Below are 18,383 nucleotides of genomic sequence, written 5' to 3'. Positions count from 1 at the left end.
AGCACCACTTGAACACCATTGGCATTGACAAATTCGCTATTAGTCAATTGCAAAAGGCGGCCTTACTAGGAACTGCTTCCATCCTGCGACGATATCTGTAATACCATCAAACATCCACATCTGCCTATCCCAGGTCCTGGGAAAGGACTCGATAGGTAGACAAAATGCCAAATCCAGTCTGAACATCTGGCTGACTGTGTGATGATCCATAATAATAATAATATAAAAAAAAAAGTTGGAAGGGACCTTGGAGGTCGGAGGATTCTAAAATCTAAAAGCTGAAAGTCACGTGATGGCAGTCAAACCATCCACCTAAGCCTTCTTGAGCTCTCTCTGCTAGAACCAGACCTATCTGCTTTGTTCCCTGCTTAAATGGTGACGATATAGCTGAACGCAACCTGACTTGGCATGAGCCTAATTATATCCAGTCACCTCATTTACATCATGATTCAGCCATCCTTCATAATGTAAAACATTCATTTCTTGGTCTTTAACAGGGAATACATCTTTGCTCTTCCTTAACTGCCCCAGGGATGAATCAAAGTCTCTATCTGCACGTTTTTTTTTTCCAAACTGAGCTATGTGTCTGTGACTATATGAATAGATAGCTACAGAGTAAAGATCAGTGGTGGGATTCAGCCAGTTCACACCACTTCGGCAGAACCGGTAGCTAATTTTTTGTTGCCCAGGCCCTGAATGGATTTCCGGAAGTGGCATCCACACAGAGAACCGGTTGTTCACATATTTGAATCCCACCGCTGGTAAAGAACCAAAAGAATCTAATTGCTCTTTAAGAATGCTGGATTCCCCCAGCCTAGTTCAAGGCATGACATATAGGGCCCTCCTTCGTATAACTCTGAAAAGTCCAGTTGATTTGTAAGATTACCTGAATCATTGTGACTGCTCTCCTGGAATACTACTGGATGGAAGGTCTGAACAGGACACCCTGCCTTTAGGAGTTATATTACCTTTTGCTGCTTTTGTTTAATTGGCAATTAGTGATTTGTATATTGAGGATTATAAACCTTTTTCTTTTTTCACAGTTCCTGGAATTCTTATTCACTCTAAAGTACGTCAGAACCTACAGGTATAGAGTCAGAGATTTGTTACTAGTAAGGTAATGTAGGTAAACTATGAAAACATATTGGATAGTGGGATTTAAAGAGGGTACTAGTGAACGAGAAATTCTTACATATATATGTACCATATGTCATGACGAATTGTTGGTAGTAGGAACTCAACATGTTTAGACGTCAAAAGCAAAAATCTACTTTAATAATGTTCAGCTGCACTTCCCATCCACTTATACTAAGTGTAAGGATCTATCTCAGCTAACCACCCAAGAAAGCAGAACTCTTGAAACAGGCATTGTCTCAAAAGGAAATTTTTATTAGGGGTTAGTGATAGTAGGGAAGTCAAGGCGAGATCTGGGGAAAATCCCGCTTAAATGGTATAGTTAAACCAGCAATATTCCTCCTCCCACCAAAGTCATAATGTCCATTTGAAATCCACAGGTGGCACAATGTGTGGGTAACTGGCACAGTTGGCGTGCATCTCGAGATCTTTTCCAGTTTTGTTTCTCTGTAACTGTCTCCCTGATAAGGGAGACACATTCCTTTCTCAAGTGGATAGAGGTGGGAGAAGAAAAACAGAAAGCGAAAGTTGTCCCAAGTGAAAGCAAATATCCCCCTCCCCCCAGCAGAATGGCAGGCCCCAAAGCAAAAGCACAAGAGTATATATGCAAGGAAGACAATAAGGATTTGGGGACCTGACATATGCCCCCCCCTAAAAGAACGGGAAATCCACCTAAAAGACAAAAAGGGAGGGGAACAAACAATACAGGCATATTAATTAGGCTTATCAGGATATTGAGAATGGAAACATCTTAGAAGTTTAGGGGCTCTAACATGTTTCTTGTACACCCACTCATTCTGGGCAGAAGGGAGATTCTTCCAAGCTACTAAGTACTGCATCACCCCATGGTGTATTCGAGAGTCCAAAATGTCCTTAATCTCAAAGTGTTATTCACCCTCAACCATGATAGGTGTGGGTGCCTGAGGTGTAGGAGGCCTAAGGTTAGAAGTAACCTCCGATTTGAGTGAACTGCAGTGGAAAACAGGGTGGATTTTCTGTAGGGAAAGGTCCTACAAATTTAGGGCCTAATTTCTTAGAAGGCTGTCAAGTTTGCAAATACTTAATGGAAAGGTATACTCAGTCACCAACTTTATATAGTTTTTGCTCCACCCTCCATTTATTGGCCTGAGTCTTATAGGCTTCTCTGGCTTCATCCAGAGCTTTTCTGACTACTGGCCAGGTATTTTGTAACTGTTTAATCCATTCTTGCAAGGAGGGGATTTCAGGCTCCTTGATAGGGAGTTCAGGCATGGCCACAAATGTTTGACTATTAGCTACTTGAAATGGAATGAAACCTGTACTGGAGTGCACAGCATTATTATAAGCCACCTCAGCAAATGGTAACAGGTCAGACCAATTGTCCTGCTGATAATTAATGAAACATCTCATGTATTGTTCTAGAACTGAGTTCAGTCTCTTTGTCCCCCCATTTGTTTGAGGATGATGCAAAGATGATAACCCTTGACTAGAACCCATCAAATCCAGAAAAGCTTTCCAGAACTTAGAGGTGAATTGAACCCCTCTGTCTGAAATTATAAGTTGTGGTGCCCCATGAAAATGATATACATTTTGCACAAAGAGTTTAGCTAAAGTTTTTGCAGTTGGGATCTTGGGGCATGGAATGAAATGAACTTGTCTAGAGAACAAATCAGTTACAACCCAAATTACAATGTTTCCAGCACTTTCAGGCAACTCCACAATAAAATCCATAGAGATCTCTCTCCAGGGTCTCACCGGGCAATATAGGTGCTTGTGTTGATCGATCTCTACTTCCTCAGCTAGCGGGCACCAGTTGTACAGCTGTCCCGGGGCTCTGCAAGCTATGCAGGCATTATATAGCTCTTCGTTGAGTCCATCCTGGAAACGGCTTACCAGGATGTCTTCCGGCCAGCGAAGGTGACTGGCCAGCTCTCTGAATTCTTCAATGTATTCAGTGACTGGTCTCCTTCCTTGCTTCACTGTTTTTATGCGTTCCCAGGCTTTCTTGTCTGCCAGCCAAGGTGAAACCAATCCTAATCAGTGCCAGATTAGGTTTGAATGACAATATGCTATTAAAATATCATCATAGAGGTAGAATGATTCAGAGAATCCAAGGACAATGTTGGAGACTTTAGGGGTCTGGGTATGTTGCATACCAACTACAATTAGATATTCTGGAAGAAGAATTTATTGTCTCTTGTCATTCTGATGCAGCTCCTTCAGCCAATTCTATCTGTTTTTATTAGCTCTGCTTATATAATTGTTAATGGTCCTTACTTGACCAATCATGACTTAACAATGAATGTCAGGTGTTCAAGAAACAAATGAATATCAGTTTAGAGAATGTAAAAAATAGTCCCCTACTCATTCAGTACAAGATGTGCTATCTCTTAAAAGACGTATAAATAATTATAATGGACTGAGAAAAAGGCAGACCCTGAGAGAGACAAGAAACCAATTGATATACGCCTCTTGATCCAAATATGTAGTTCTGTTCTGGTAATTTACAACTCTTTAGTCAGTGCCTCACATCCTTCACCCACTGCTTCTAATTCCTGTCTTCGCTTATCAACCCATAGGTTGGATCAGACTAAAAACAAATGCCTTATCAGTTTAAACAGGTATAGAGTCACAATCAATTAGAACAGATATAGAGACTGAATTTTGCAATTCTAAATTCCCTCCTCCTTCACTTTATCTTCATGTGAATTAGTGAGGGACTTGTTTTCTCAGATTAGTTTCTTGGAATGGACTTAAGCCCCACCTGTCTGATCATTGCCTTGATAACAGATCTTTCCACTGTCCTTCAAGGCCATTCTCTATGCTCTCTACACCACCATTTTAGGTTGCTATATGCAGCAGAGGACTATGGATTTGGACTGGATTATAACTGAGAACATCCTGATCAAAGAGAGGCAGGTTTCCAAGAAGGTTGTTCTTTTCTTTATTGCACTCTAAAAACTAAAGAAGCAGCAGAACCATGCAGTTTCTCCACTCCAAAAGAGGTGAAGAAAGCCTATAGCCAGCCAGCAGCTGGTAAAACACCTTTTTTTTCCTGGCTGAAAGATTATGTGAAGCCAGTAGCAATTTAGAAAGAACTGGTAGAAACAGAAGCTAGGCAATTTCATGGCTAAATTTTGGCTAAGAATTCTGCTCAGGTAACAAAGAAAAAAGAACTGTTCATAAGATTGTTATTTATGTATTATGTTTACAGGTAGTCCTTGACTTACAACAGTTCATTTAGTGACCATTCAGAGTTACAACCGCACTGAAAAAGTGACTTATAACATTTTTCACACTTATGACCGTTGTTGCATCCCCATGGTCATGTGATTTACATTCGGATGCTTGACAACTGGTTCACATTTGTGATAGTTGCAGTGTCCTGGGGTCTTGTGATCCCCTTTTGCAATCTTCTGACATACAAAGTCAATGGGGAAACCAGATTCACCTAACAACTATGTTACTAACTTAACAATTGCAGTGATTATTTAACAAATATAGCAAGAAAAGTCATAAAATGAGAGAAACTCACATAACAAATTTCTCACTTAGCAATATAAACTTTGGCCTCAACTGTAGTCATAACTCAAGGACTACCTGCATTTCTATTTTTTTTTTTACTGATTTTCCAAACTAGTTTGTATCTGAGTATTTTATTTCTATTTGGAATGTGTCTATGCTGATCTATGAACATAATAATCTATTCATTCCTCCATTTCAGCTTCTATGGCTTTGTTTTTAATTTGATTCTGGTTGGTGAACCTTAGAATTAGTAGATCACACTAGCTTTAAAAATGTCCATTCCTGATATAAAAGTGCAACAATAATAATAAGAATTTTTTTTTTGAGACATTGGCTGCACCTTGCAGGAACCATATATTGATGACAAATAAGCACACGTCTTGTGTTAAATGCCTGAAAAATAGCCACTACATAGGAAACAATTCAAATGTCTCTCGTGTCCCATCAAAATCTCCAAAGTCAGCAAAAAATAAATAAATATGAAACTACCAACTGTGTGCCAACACAAGGCATCTAAAAATCATTTAAAGATATGTTTTCCTTAGTTGCTCCTTGTCTATGCCGTTTCCTAGGTATTTTTATGCTGCACATTTTTCCTTCTGACATCTATCAAGTATAGGCATAAAGCAGCATAGTAATGTATACTTACATATCTTTATCCCTCTCATGTAATATCTGGTGGAAATTACCTGTCCTTAAACCTAGAAGGAAAGATTTAGCATTTGTAAAAGCAAACAGATATTTGCAGAGCCCATCACGGATGCGCTCCATAAATACCTTATTTGTAGAAATGTGGCAATGCCTGCATGAGTCTTATAATCTCTTTTTTAAACAGTTCCAATATAAAAAGTTGGACCCATTTTTCATTTATCAAAAAAAGTTTGGGCAGATCTCTGACAACCCACTCTTAAACAGACAAAGTTACGAAGATTTTGCCATCGGTTGTTTTCATTGTTGTAACATATCATGGTCTGCATTATTTAAATTTGGGTTTTAATTTGTATTATCTCCTCTAAAATTCTGGAACAGGTAAAGCTATACACTGAAGCAATTGAAGTATTATCCTTACTCATTTTCTAAATAAGGAAATGGTCTTATGAGATCCAAATCCAGAAATGTAGCTAAATATTTATAGTAAATCTTTTTACCTTTTCTAAGGTTGGTTTATGATGCTTCAATGGCATTTATTCTCCCCCCCCCCCCCAAATCCTTTAAGCTAATGCCTGCCTAGAGTGCATTGAGAATCCTGTAAGAATTCTCAGGAAAACAACACACCCTATGAAAAGAACACAGTGGAATTCTAATAATAAATATTTGCTTCCTTTCTCTTGCAGATTGATTTGGAGCCAGAAGGAAGAGTGTACGTCATCATAGATCTTTCAGGCTCTTCAGGTGAAGGTAAGACTGCTAGATTTTATTGTATTCACTCAAAGATATACGCATATATTTCAGCTTGATCAAGAGCTCTTTATCCAAATATACAGATTTCTGTGTGTCTGGGGCACAGGAAGCTAAGCCAATCAAGGACTCCCTTATATGTGTGGGCATGCACACATTCTAAGAAGAAAGTTCCCAGATGTTTATGGAGATTTTCAGTCATCCAGGTCATGGCTGTCTCAAAGGTGCTTTCTTTCAAAAGGCAACTAGACTTTCTTATTTTGCTTGAAGAGTTTCCCTTCTCATCCAAGAAGCTTCTTCAGAAGAACAAGAAAGCCCAGTTGCTTATTGAAAGAAAGCACCTTTGGGACAAAGTTCCCAGATGATTGACAGATGAAAAAAAAAACCAGCTCCCAGCAGAAAGAGTATTTAGATAGGGAACCTATTACTTAGAGAAGTGCCGAGGCCTCTTCACTGGATGTATTCCAGCAGAAATTAAATAGCCAGTTGTTAAAGATGCTTTAATTTGGATTCCAGTATTGAACAAGAGGTTAGAGTCTGGCCTAAGTGGCTCCTTCTTCTCTGTGATTCTGCTATAGCAGCATGCCACAGGTTAGTTTTTTGTATTCAGCCAGCGATGGAATAAATCTGATACTGTGTTTCTTTCTGTGTTTTTCTGCAGTCAGGAGATTGTACCCTTGATCAATGCCTAAAGGACAACCTTGAAAGTTTCATGCAAGTAGTTCAGAACTTTCTTAAAAAGAGAGAATAAAATAATAATTATTGTGGGAGATGGTACAAGTTTTGACTGACAATATATATATCACAATAATGAGTGTACAGCATATTGTCAGGATATACTTGTACCATGTTCAATGATGATTATTTTATTCTCTTTTTTTTAGAAAGTTCAGAGCTATTTGCATGAATATACACACAGACACAAAACACACACCCCTACCCAAACCATGCAGTAGAATGTTATTAATAGTCTATAAGATTTTTCAGAGAAACTGAATGCATTGGTTCATTGATCATCATTTGGAACATAAACTAGTTTGAACTGTATTTGCATGATTTGTCTATTGAACTTGGTACTTATACTATTATGACCACAAGACTACAGAAGCAAAATAGAACCAGCATATTGATTTGAAAACAAATCTCTAACATTTATTACACAAATATATATTATTGCCCATTTTAATGAAATAATTTTGGGCAGCTAAGAAGTGTTAAAAGCAATATGTTTACACACACACACACACACACACACATCGTTATATGTATATTGGTTAATGGTCAGTGGCTAATGAAGTTTATATTCTCTCATTTGCCCACTTTCTTGCAAACACACCTGTTTTTTTTAGCTGCTTCTGCATAATCAAAAACAGTCTGGATTTTATTGTAAATAAAAGTACATTGGATTTTATTCTTTCTTAATAATCTCCAGAAGAGTTTTGAACTGCTGGAATATATTTATTAAAAAGCTAAGAGTGTTTTGATTTCAAATGTTGATGTAAGCATTTTTTTTTGTCCTTTACCCAGTCAGCAAGTAGGAATGTCTGTGTATTTTGTAAACAGGCTGTTTCTAGATGGGTATTATTTACATTCACATAGGCATCACTCGGGGGAAAAAAAAGTAAGGTATATTTGCTTGGCTCTTTAAAATGGAACAACAATGTTTTGATTATAGTGGTACTTTTACTCACAAATATTAATCAGTATGTAGACTTCTGGGCCTATCTTCAGATCAATCCTGTTATTAGGCAAATTAAGCAGTAGACCCGTTAAGCAGCCAGTATTGATAACAAAAAACAAGCAAATTGTAAACTAAATTATTATTGTTATTATTGTATCCTTATTGCCAGAGATTGAAAAGGCACTTGTGGAATTTTCTGTCCCATGTGCCAAAATAACATACTCGGACTTAACTTCACTTGAGAGTGTGCCTTGCCTTGGCTTCAAACATTGAAATGTCTGGGAGTAAACTTACACACTCTTACACACTTTTGTATTCCTGTCTTGCTTGTGAGCTTTCCCAGAGCCTTCTGGCAATCCACTGAGAGAAACAAAGTGCTGGATTAAGTGGACTTTTGGCCTTACATTCTTCCTGTAAGGAAGAATGAGAAGACCCAAACAGGAAGCCTATCCCAACTCATGCAAACTCCTTCCCTAGCCATTTTAGAGAAGGGAGAAAGATAGATTTAAAACTGGGATATAAAATTTTCCAGGAGACAAGGAGTAGCTGCCTTTCCTCCTTTCCTTCTATTTTTAAGTTCTATTGTTCCTCCTCAGTATGTGTTTCTATAGTTGCAATGAGCAGCCTCCAGGGACATGGTATTATTCTAGTATGCTTGTTTGAACAGTGTTTTCTTATCTCCCCCTTTCCTTTCCTACAGTTTATGTTGTGTGTTTGTATGTCCCTGTCTGTGTAAATACACAGATATATTTATAGTCAATTTTTTACTAACATAATCCTAAAGCACTATCATATAGTAGTAATCTTAAAGCAGAATATGAAATAATTTTAACCAGGACACTCACTTTAATTCAAAAAATTAAATTTGTACCAAATTGCAAAGGTTAAGCCAGAAATCAGAGTCCTCAACCTTGACAACTTTAAAACTCATGGACTTCAACTCCCAGAATTCCTCAGCCAGTCTTAAAGTTGCCAAGGTTGAGGACCCCTGCATTAAATGACACATGAGCATGGAGTCAGCCATGTATTTAAATGATGCTGAAAACTAACCAGTCTTAGTGCAATTGTGGCCAGACGGAGAGAGACTTTATGCTCATGGCACCTATATCCAGAACCCTTCTAGAATGATATTCCATCATGAAGACAAATAAAATGGGCAAATATAGCAACCTTCAACCTCAGTGGAAGAACACTGTTTAAGTGTTAAATTCTTAAAGTTTAAAAATTAAAAAAAAGAAAAAAGGGGCATCTTTTGACTTCCAGTCATATCCCTAAATGTCAGATACTTTTAAAACGAACATTTTAGAAGTATATGAAATAAAAGGGATGAATAAAACATGTCTCTGTTGAACAGAACCTGGAGATTTAAAAAAAAACCCACAAATGAATCAAGACGAATTGATTTAACTAATCTGGTTGTTATTTTAGCATTTTAGCCTCCTTAATATCACAAATACTTACATGAGCAGAATATTGTTTCTTTACTATTAACTTCACACTTTGTTAATTGTTCAATATGAGACATTTCTATTCATTTTTTTAACTGAAAATGTATCTTTGTGCAAGTTGCAAATTCATGGTTTTTGCAGAGCCTCTCTGCAATTCTGAACATTTAAAAATAGTATGTTTTGCATTTGGAAACAAATGGATGCCTTTCTATTTTTGCTTGTAGTGAGTGATACGGGCACAGCAAGTACTCACAAGAGCTGAACTTTCTTTTTCCAAAAGAAAGTTGCAATTTTCAGAATTTTAGCAAGACTCTATGGGTTAGTAGTAGTAGTAGTCAACTCTTGGAAGAACTTTCAATTTGCCTAATGAGCTACTAATTTTTAAATTCACAAGTAGTTTTTTTGGAATCATAGTGACAGGTTGCTTATGATATCTCTGAATTTTTATACTGGAGTTTAAATATTCTTGTTGGAAAGTAGAAGAGCAATAATATACATATGATTTGTTCAGGCCAAAAGGTTTAACCTCTGCTTTTATCAAAGTGGTAGGTCAAAGATCAGATTACTCAGGTTCATGAAGGGAGCTGTCCAACAAGAGCATTGTTACTTCAGCAACAGCTAGACTTCAACTAAGTAAATTTTAACAGCAATATTGAAATCCCACCCTTTCTTTGATCACTCGGGTGCTTCTTTCTCATATTTGCAATGCTGAAGTTTCTAATGTATTAATAAACAGGAATTACACCACTGACAGTGATCGTTCTGGTGGTATCAAAAGAGCAGTCACCATCATTCAGTACCTTTTGTCCTCTACAAGCATTAAAGACAATGATAGATTATTCCCCTTCCTTCATTTGAGTTATAAGAGATGCTAGAAGAGAAGAGGTGACATAACCTGACATTAGATTTGATCTGCACAAAATGTAATCCAGCAGCCAACCATGTATTTCATCCTATCATTTGCTTGACCACCACACCAGCTTTCACTTTTCAGGCAGACAGAAATATCCAGAATGCTTATTGAGTTCTGCCCCCATCCTCTTATCCTTCCTGAGGCCATGAAGACCTGCCTGTTCATGCAAGCACTGGGCTAGGATGGAAGTGAGCCCAGCGAATGTGGAGTTGAGGAGATGTTCTGGTACTTTGGTGGGAAGAATGATGTACTGCATGTTGTGGCTTTATATTTCATTTTTTATGGACTATTGCTGTGAACCACTTACAATTAACATGTACCACACAAGGAGCCGTGTAAGTTTTCTAAATAATTGAATTATAATTAGCAGTAACATTATAATATTACTGGATCAGTTTTGCTTAATCATTTTTATTCTTATAATGATTTAGTCTGTTTTACATCCAAAGCATGAGTTGGGTTTGGTCTTTTTAATTTTTAATGTATATATGCTATTTTCTATACTTCGAAGAGTTTTGTATGTCTTGTACATCTGCTATGAGATCCATTTGGATGAAGGACAGTATAGAATTATTTTAATCAAACACAATTCAATAACGTATTCAATCTATTTTTTAAAAAATAAATAAATGCTACCCTTATTACATTTACTCATCTTCATTATTCATTAGTACAAACCTAATGTTGTATCTGGGTGGATCAGAATGGATTCAGAGAGATTTTAACTAGTATATAATTCAGTGGTCTTGGGAAACTCTGGGTAAACATCTGTTTCTAATTTGTATTAATAAAAAGAATTATAAGAGTCTGGTTTTCAGGCTGAACAAAAAGGACTTCAGTATTATATGTATGATTAATATTGTAAGTTTCTTTCTGAAACATCCTATAAAGTCTTGTTGACCTCTGCTGACCCCTGTCCTCCATTGATCAAGATTGTAAGTGATAGTTATAGCAGCTCTGAAAGAAATTCTAACCTTCCACACAGATATACTGTATATCCTTTTTTTATAACCATCCAATTTTTCTATAGTGGTACTTCTGTTAAGAAGGAAAAGATAAGCATAGAAACAGTTTCAACTCATTCATTATCCATAGTAGCATTGTTGTCATTCTGTCTTGGTCTGAGTGATTTTGTGGGTAAACTTTTTGTCTCATTATGGAAGGTGTTTTTCTTGGTTCTGTGTGCCTCCTGAGGACACTGATTTGAGCCTGTATGACCTTAATAACCCTCAGTTTTGGCTATCTTTGAGTCAGCAGTTTGAAGAAAGTACTTCCCCATTTGCTTCTCTTCTGAAGAAGATAATAGTCTTAACTGTTATTTCTTCTTCTTAGCTCACTTTTTAAATGGGTTGGCAATTATCCCAAGAACACATTGATTTTCTGTGGTAAGCTGACTTTCCTCTTTGGTAAGCATTATTTCTTAAATTAAAGGTGTCCAGAGACTTTAAAAAAGCAGTGCCTTTTAAGCCACTTCTTGCATCTTGGTACCTTGAGATTGCAGGTCTCCTTAGGCTGCTCAGGGCAGGTCATGTTATTAATGCTGCTCTTCCCTAGAAGAAGAGGAGAGTACCTGCAAAGCACAGAAGACCCATTACAGGGGTGTCCATCCTAAAAAGTGGCTTTGGTATGAAACCTCAATCTAAACTTTCTGTTCTGTGCATGTGCACATACTGTAATCCCACTGTGCTCTCATATACAGCCCTCATCTGCCATTCTGTCCCATGGAATTAAAATAAAGTAACATTTAATCATGTTAGCCTCTCTTCTGTCACAAAATTGGCCATCTTCTAACTTGGATAGAGAAGAACGTAAATGGTAACTTGTTCTCACAACATAGAATTCCATATATGTAGGCGAGAGAGAGACTAGCTAAGCCAGGGGGAAGGAATCAAGTGGGGAATTAGTCTAGAATCCATTTGGGGGCACAAGAGGGTACAGTCTGACACACACACACACACACACACACATCTAAATGCCATTGAACCTTATCTAGTCTCACCCATGTGCAAACCATTGGTTTGAGAAGATTCCTGTGTATAAAATTGCGCAATAAATCAGCTAATTAATTCTTCACATGCAGACCTGGTTGTTTGTGCCTGACAATATGGATTCTAAATCCTGCAGTTGAACCTCCCCATAATGACTCAAGAAAGAAAAACAATAACAGAGCAGAATAGTATAAAGTGTAAAATAAAACCCAAGACAAATCAATTTTCCCCCAATTCTTTATTTCACAAAAGAAACCCAATCATGATAGGTCATAAGCCTGTTTTTCAGAGCAGGCTATTTACAGATTTCCTGTTGCCATCAGAAAGGTAAATTTCATATTGTTCTTAGCAAATAGTGTTGGTGATAAGATGTCTTGAAGGATTGTCCTAACAATGGAGAGATGGGGTGAGGCAGACTATTAAAGTGCTCTGAGTTTTAGTCACTGAATGCACATAAAGTGATAATCAGCATTTTAAAATGGGACCAGAAACAAACTAGCAATTAGTGAAAGTGTTGTACAAGTTGAAGGCTTTATATTTGTAAAAACTGAGATTTCTTAAATAAAAGAGTGAAGACCATGGCAACATGGTCCTTGAAAATTCAGTAGAACACATTGGGGACATTATATTAGGAAAGGCTACACTTTGAATATATAGTGTTTGCATCTTAAGATCTTTTTCAAGAACTGAAGGAAATTCCAGGATCATCTGTCTCCTTGATTAGCAGACGTTATAAATTTGCTTTCTGCCAGTATCTGGTTTAACAAAACAGCCACCAAAATTCAATTGCTAACTACTTCTGTAATCTTTCTCAATCCCTTAGGCTTACATTAATATGACAACAATAAACCATAAACCCATAGACAATAGACATAAACCCACAACAATAATGGGTCTTGAAACCACCCATCATTAAAATAAGCATTTCTTGGCTCGGGTCTAATGAAAGGTCTGGTTCAAATTCAGTAGTTGTCGTGAATTTCACATCTTCTTTCTAAACTTTGTTCAGAAAGCAAATGAGTTCTTGTCTCCCTTAATTCTTTAGGGATATACAGTATGTGCCCCTGGCTAGAATAGCTAGGAAATCTGACTAAGAATTTTATTTTATAAGATTTATTCCAATGAATGGAGTTTACCTACTTACTTTCTGGAAAAATGCTCTTGACTATAGACAAGTAATTCCTTTTGTTTGAGACTATATGACCATTTTCTTCCTGTCTGCAGTTGCTTGAAAAACTAGACGGTGGTTTTCAACTTGCATCTTCTTCTGCCTCTGTATGCATGTTTTTGAGAATTAGATGCCTTCTCATTAAATGCTGAAAGAGAAGGCAATGGATTATGTTTGTCTTGTTGCATGTGCTTAATTGATTTCAGCATACAAGTGGGAAGGTTAGTCTTCAATAAAATATCATAGTTCAGAGATGTAGGTGGGATAGTTATGTATCACCAGTACACTGAAATCTTATATTTTCCTTACTTTCAAATCATGGCTTTAGCACAACTGTTTCATTTTAACCTGCACTCACTGAACCATTGCATAGCACCTTTACAGGATGTCCAATATCCAAAAAGTATCACAACAATTGTAGTTTGGCATATCAACTATTATGGAGTGCCCTCTTAAGAATTCTTATTAATAGAAATGGATATTGTGCATCTCTAAGGTGCATTTCCTTTACCCAAAGAACCTTCTGCCTACTCTTTTTTCCCCACCATGCATTTAGCATAATTATTACATTTTGTGAAACGGATAAAAGGTTTCCCACTTCAGATACCACGCAGGTTACATCTAAGTATTGAACAACAGCCTAAAAATTCTGGCAGCGCTCCTTTTTTGTACATAATGAAAACAGTAAACAACAAATGTGAAAGGCACATTATAATTTTAGTATGTAGAGCAAGTTAAATGGACCTTGTTTTGGATCCAATGTTTAAAATGGAGAAAGGGTAAGCAAGCCCAGTATTGCTTGGGTGATATTCTGCAATGTACAGTATATGTGTCTGAATGCATTCCAGTTTCTTGAAACATTTCCATCAGCATGATGGCCTCCAACACTCAAGATCATGCACATACATCTGTTCACATCAAGATGGCTACTGTTCATATAATTTAGCATCTTGTATTTTCTTTAATTCTGAATTCCTGGAAAGTGATCCCTATTAAACAGAAGGAACTGATCTTCTTGTGGATATTCTAAAATGCCCATTTATTTAAAAAAATAAATTAAAAAACTTTTTGTTGTGGGTAGTTTCAGTTATTTTAACTTTAAAAAAATATTCTGTTGTCATGCATCCAATATAAACTGCTGTGAGTGTTGCAGAATTTAGAAAAAGAGAAGTTGTCCTAGGTAAAGGTTAGAAAATTTATCCCAGTAAATTGCATAGGCTTCCCAGCACCTTAAAGGAAAATGTTTCCTGCTCATAGTTTCCTAAAGGTGAAAATACTAAAATTGGGACTTGGGGTCTTAGGTATGAAAAGCAGGGACACCACTGATCACTCGGATTATTAAAAAAAAAACCTATTTTATTCAGGATATACAACCTTTCCAGGTCTCTGATTAACAATAGGATATTTTTTAAAAGCATACATTTTTAATAAAACTGCCAGTATCTCTTACTTCGTATTAGACAGTCAATTATTGTCAGAAACCAGTGCTGTAAAAACACATGCTGGCTGTAAATAGGATTATTTACATTCTGACTGCTGTTAGTGAATAATGGGAATGATCCCTAGAGCAGTGTTTCTTAAACTTGGCCACTTTAAGATGTGTGGACTTCAACTCTCAGAATTCCTCAGCCAGCATGGGGAGTTGACGTCCATGCATCTTAAAGAGACTAAAGTTGAGAAACATTGTTTTAGAAAGTTTATTGTTAAGGATCATTGTAGGCCATGGGAACTATCTAATTGAATTCTAGATACCTGTGTTAGCTGCTGCAGTTGCTAAGAGACTTTTTTTTTTTTTTTAAGAAAACGGGTACTAAAGGGTAGAATAATAAATAACTCATCTACATCTACTTTTGTCTGATTCCTACTCAGAGTACTTCAGTAAATGTTACCTACAGCCTGTGCCTTCTTTTTCAAACTGAGAAACCATCTGTTTCCCTTGCCTACAATTTCTAAGATTAAGGCACTGTTAATTGCTTTTTTTTCCTCTTTCAAATCCATCCTGAAAAGCCTGTTGAGATTGACTGATATCCTGTACAGAATACAGGATATTAACCACAATTCTTTAATTCAAACAGGAACTGAAATGGATTTTTTCTTTTTTCCTATTAATTTCCCTTTTTTGTCACTTTTAGTTTATTTTAATCACTTGAATACTATATATCTAGGCTTTCTTTTTTCACTGTATAATCACTATCCTTTTTGTTAGTGGTTGCACATGTTCATGCAAGCACATACAAAGATTTCACCATTAAATTAAAAAAATAAGTACTGTTTCTGATAAGTCATCCAAACTTTATACAGTATTAGAAGAAATGTAAGCTATTCAGAAAAGAACACTTTGAAATGTTCCTTCCATGGGGTAGTCCTGACAATAACAGAAATCATGGACATTTTCACATGGTAGATTTCAGTGTCCACACCAATTCCTTTAAAAATCAATTTAAAGATGGCCATCAGTTGTCTTCCATTCTGCTGACTTTGAAATGCAAAGAGAAAATAAGCAGCTCTGTTAGCTAGTCAGTTCTTCCTCAAACTGATAGTTGAAAAGTTCACAAAATGTGACTCAAATTGTATCCCATCCTTTGAGCTAATACAGTCCCTGGATTAGTTGGTGTTAGAAAAATAAATTGCAACCATTTTTAAGCCATTGACCAGTTGTTATACTGAGTGGCCAGAAGCCAAATGCCATTCCTTCTCTTATATTAAAAAAACCTTCTGCTAGCTCTGACATTGCTATACTCATGCTAAGGATAGAATGGCCAGCTTTCATATAATGCAGGGGTGTCAAACTGGCAGCCCATGCGTCACGTGTAGGCCACGCCCACCCTGGCTTTGCAAAGTTATAAAAAACATCACAATATGTCACATGACACAATCGAGTTTGACACCCGTAATATAATGCTTGCTAAGGAAACAGAGAAGGCATAAGCCACGTTACCAACCTTGATTGCACTTGTGTCAAATGCAATATTCCCTGCTATACATAACGACAGTGTCAGTGAGTTTTGGCACGTTTGAGCAAGTATGCCACAAGTGCAACCAAAGCTCAGCTTTACTCTAATCATACCCATTCTGTTCTATGCAAACTAGTACCTCTAGTTTGAAAAATACTTTGCAAGCTGAAATAGTGTCCTGCCAACTAAGATGTACCTGAAATGTATTGCCATCAACTGGGGGTGCCTTACTGTTATAACTGTTGTTTAAATAAGCTGTTCATATTTGAAATGAAAACTACCAATAAAAGAAAATATTTGTAGTTTAGGATTGAATGAGGGGTCTTTGGTGTTCTCTGGTTGATAGCACTGATGATGCTACCTAGTTTGGAAAATGAAATGTCTGCAAGAAAACAACCAAGCTCAGAGAGCACCAAGGACCCCTGAAATGAAAACTATATACATTAGACTAGCATTTCTCAATCTGGGATTCTGGGAATTAAAGTTCACACATCTTAAAGTTGAGAAATGCTTCAGTAGACTAATAACTGGGTAGAAGCTGAGATTTCTTTGTATTGGAGCTTAGAGTATTAGTTTTCTAACTACACACAGCCAGCAGTTATATACAGTATTTTCTTCATAATATCTTAAGAATCTATACCAGAACAAAACCCTAGTATAGGACTATGATGTATGAATTGGTCTGTATCTGCTCTGTCTTCATGTATTTATTCATATAGTCATCTTGCTAGTACCTCTTTCTCACCCTTCCATTGCAACCTTAATTAATCACAAATTCCTGGGTTAAGAAATGAGATGCTAAGTCTTTCTGGGATGGAGAGGAAAGAGTTAAAACTTACTTCAGCCCAGGAGCTGGAGACAAGAAAAGGCCTGAGTTCTTGCCAATGAGAATGCAAACTGCCAACAAGCTCTGTTCAGCTGTAAGTAATGCAGAAAATAGCCAACTTTCTCTGGTTCAAATAAACCAGTGCAGAGCAAATAATAAAAGAACCAACACTGGCTCCTCAAATGAAGTGAAATCATGAAATCAATGAAATCTGGAGTCAACTTCCGACTAACTCAATCATCCAGTGACAGTACTTGTAAGTTTCGGAGAGTTGTTAAACTATATTTGGATGGGGACACTATTGTTCTAAAACAAACTTATCTGCTAAATAAACAGATAGGAGAGAAAGACCGCACTCTTGTACTTTTTAAGGGTTATATAGATGGATAAAAGCTTTATCATGTAGCTTTTCTTGTTCCTTTGGGACAAATTGTTGATAATAAAACTCCATTGGCTGCTACTTTTCTCAGAACTGAAGTCTTACAATGTTGCATAATAAGTAGGGAACAAGACTGAAATGTTTAACAGAAATAGTCGGAGTAATTTAGGAGCAATAATTTGCTTATTGTAATGCAGCTAGACTTGAGTTGGCTTCTTCTAACCATGGGTGGATTTTTTGCATGTTTATTTGGATAATTATATTATCATGGTTTGTTCTGTGTTCTTTGCTAACTCTAGTGCAGGAGTAAATCTTGAGATCCTTCTAAGTATTTGGGTAACATTGTTCTTGGCTACTGACTGTCAAACAACTAGAAACACAAAATTTCCTAATTTGCCCTGTTACTTGAAAAACAGGGTAAATCTCAAGAAAGAGATTATGGTCTGGCAGGGAACTGTCATTGCTTGCAAAATCTGGGAAAAGTCAGTTCAGGCCTTCATTTTTTAAAAATTGTTTTTAAAATAATAGAAAAATAAAAAAGCTGAAACAAAACACAAAGGTATTTATATTATAAATATACCAAGTATTTAAAAATAAGTAAAAAGAAGAAATATATATACATTGTTACAACAGTAGTTACAATTCTATATGTAATTATCTAATGCAAACATTATGTAAGTGTGTCTGTGTTTCAAATACACTTATATAACTTTATAACTTTAACATAATTAATTTTTAATGCAGGCTCTCCATTGAATAATGAGAAAATAAGATTCTGTGCATATGCCTAGCAATATTGCAGTAAATCATAGTCTGTTTGTATTTTGTGTTTTCTCCTTGTGCCCCTTTATCGTGGAACTAAATAAAAATGACTTCCAACTTCCAACTATTACTGTTAGCCCTACAAAGTAGAATAGGAAACCAACTCCACTGGAAGACTAGAACTATTGAGATAGGTTATTGAGACTATTGAGATAGGCTATATCAGGC

The 18,383-nt window shown here is 36.5% G+C and overlaps 1 protein-coding gene across 1 annotated transcript in view; it reads left to right on the top strand.

Moving 5' to 3' along the window:
- PRKCE (protein kinase C epsilon) overlaps positions 1 to 18,383 on the top strand; it is a 206,989-nt gene that overhangs the window by 48,882 nt on the left and 139,724 nt on the right. The window contains exons 2-3 of the mRNA XM_015816415.1: positions 1,044 to 1,087; positions 5,973 to 6,036. Of these exons, the coding sequence (XP_015671901.1) occupies positions 1,044 to 1,087; positions 5,973 to 6,036 (108 nt within the window). The remainder of the gene's footprint in view (positions 1 to 1,043; positions 1,088 to 5,972; positions 6,037 to 18,383) is intronic.

This window comes from Protobothrops mucrosquamatus, unplaced genomic scaffold, assembly GCF_001527695.2.
Source record: "Protobothrops mucrosquamatus isolate PMUCROS unplaced genomic scaffold, P.Mucros_1.0 scaffold448, whole genome shotgun sequence".
NCBI lineage: Eukaryota > Metazoa > Chordata > Lepidosauria > Squamata > Viperidae > Protobothrops > Protobothrops mucrosquamatus.
The sequence above is the reverse complement of the archived record's forward strand: the minus strand, read 5'-3'. Positions and strand labels throughout refer to the sequence as shown.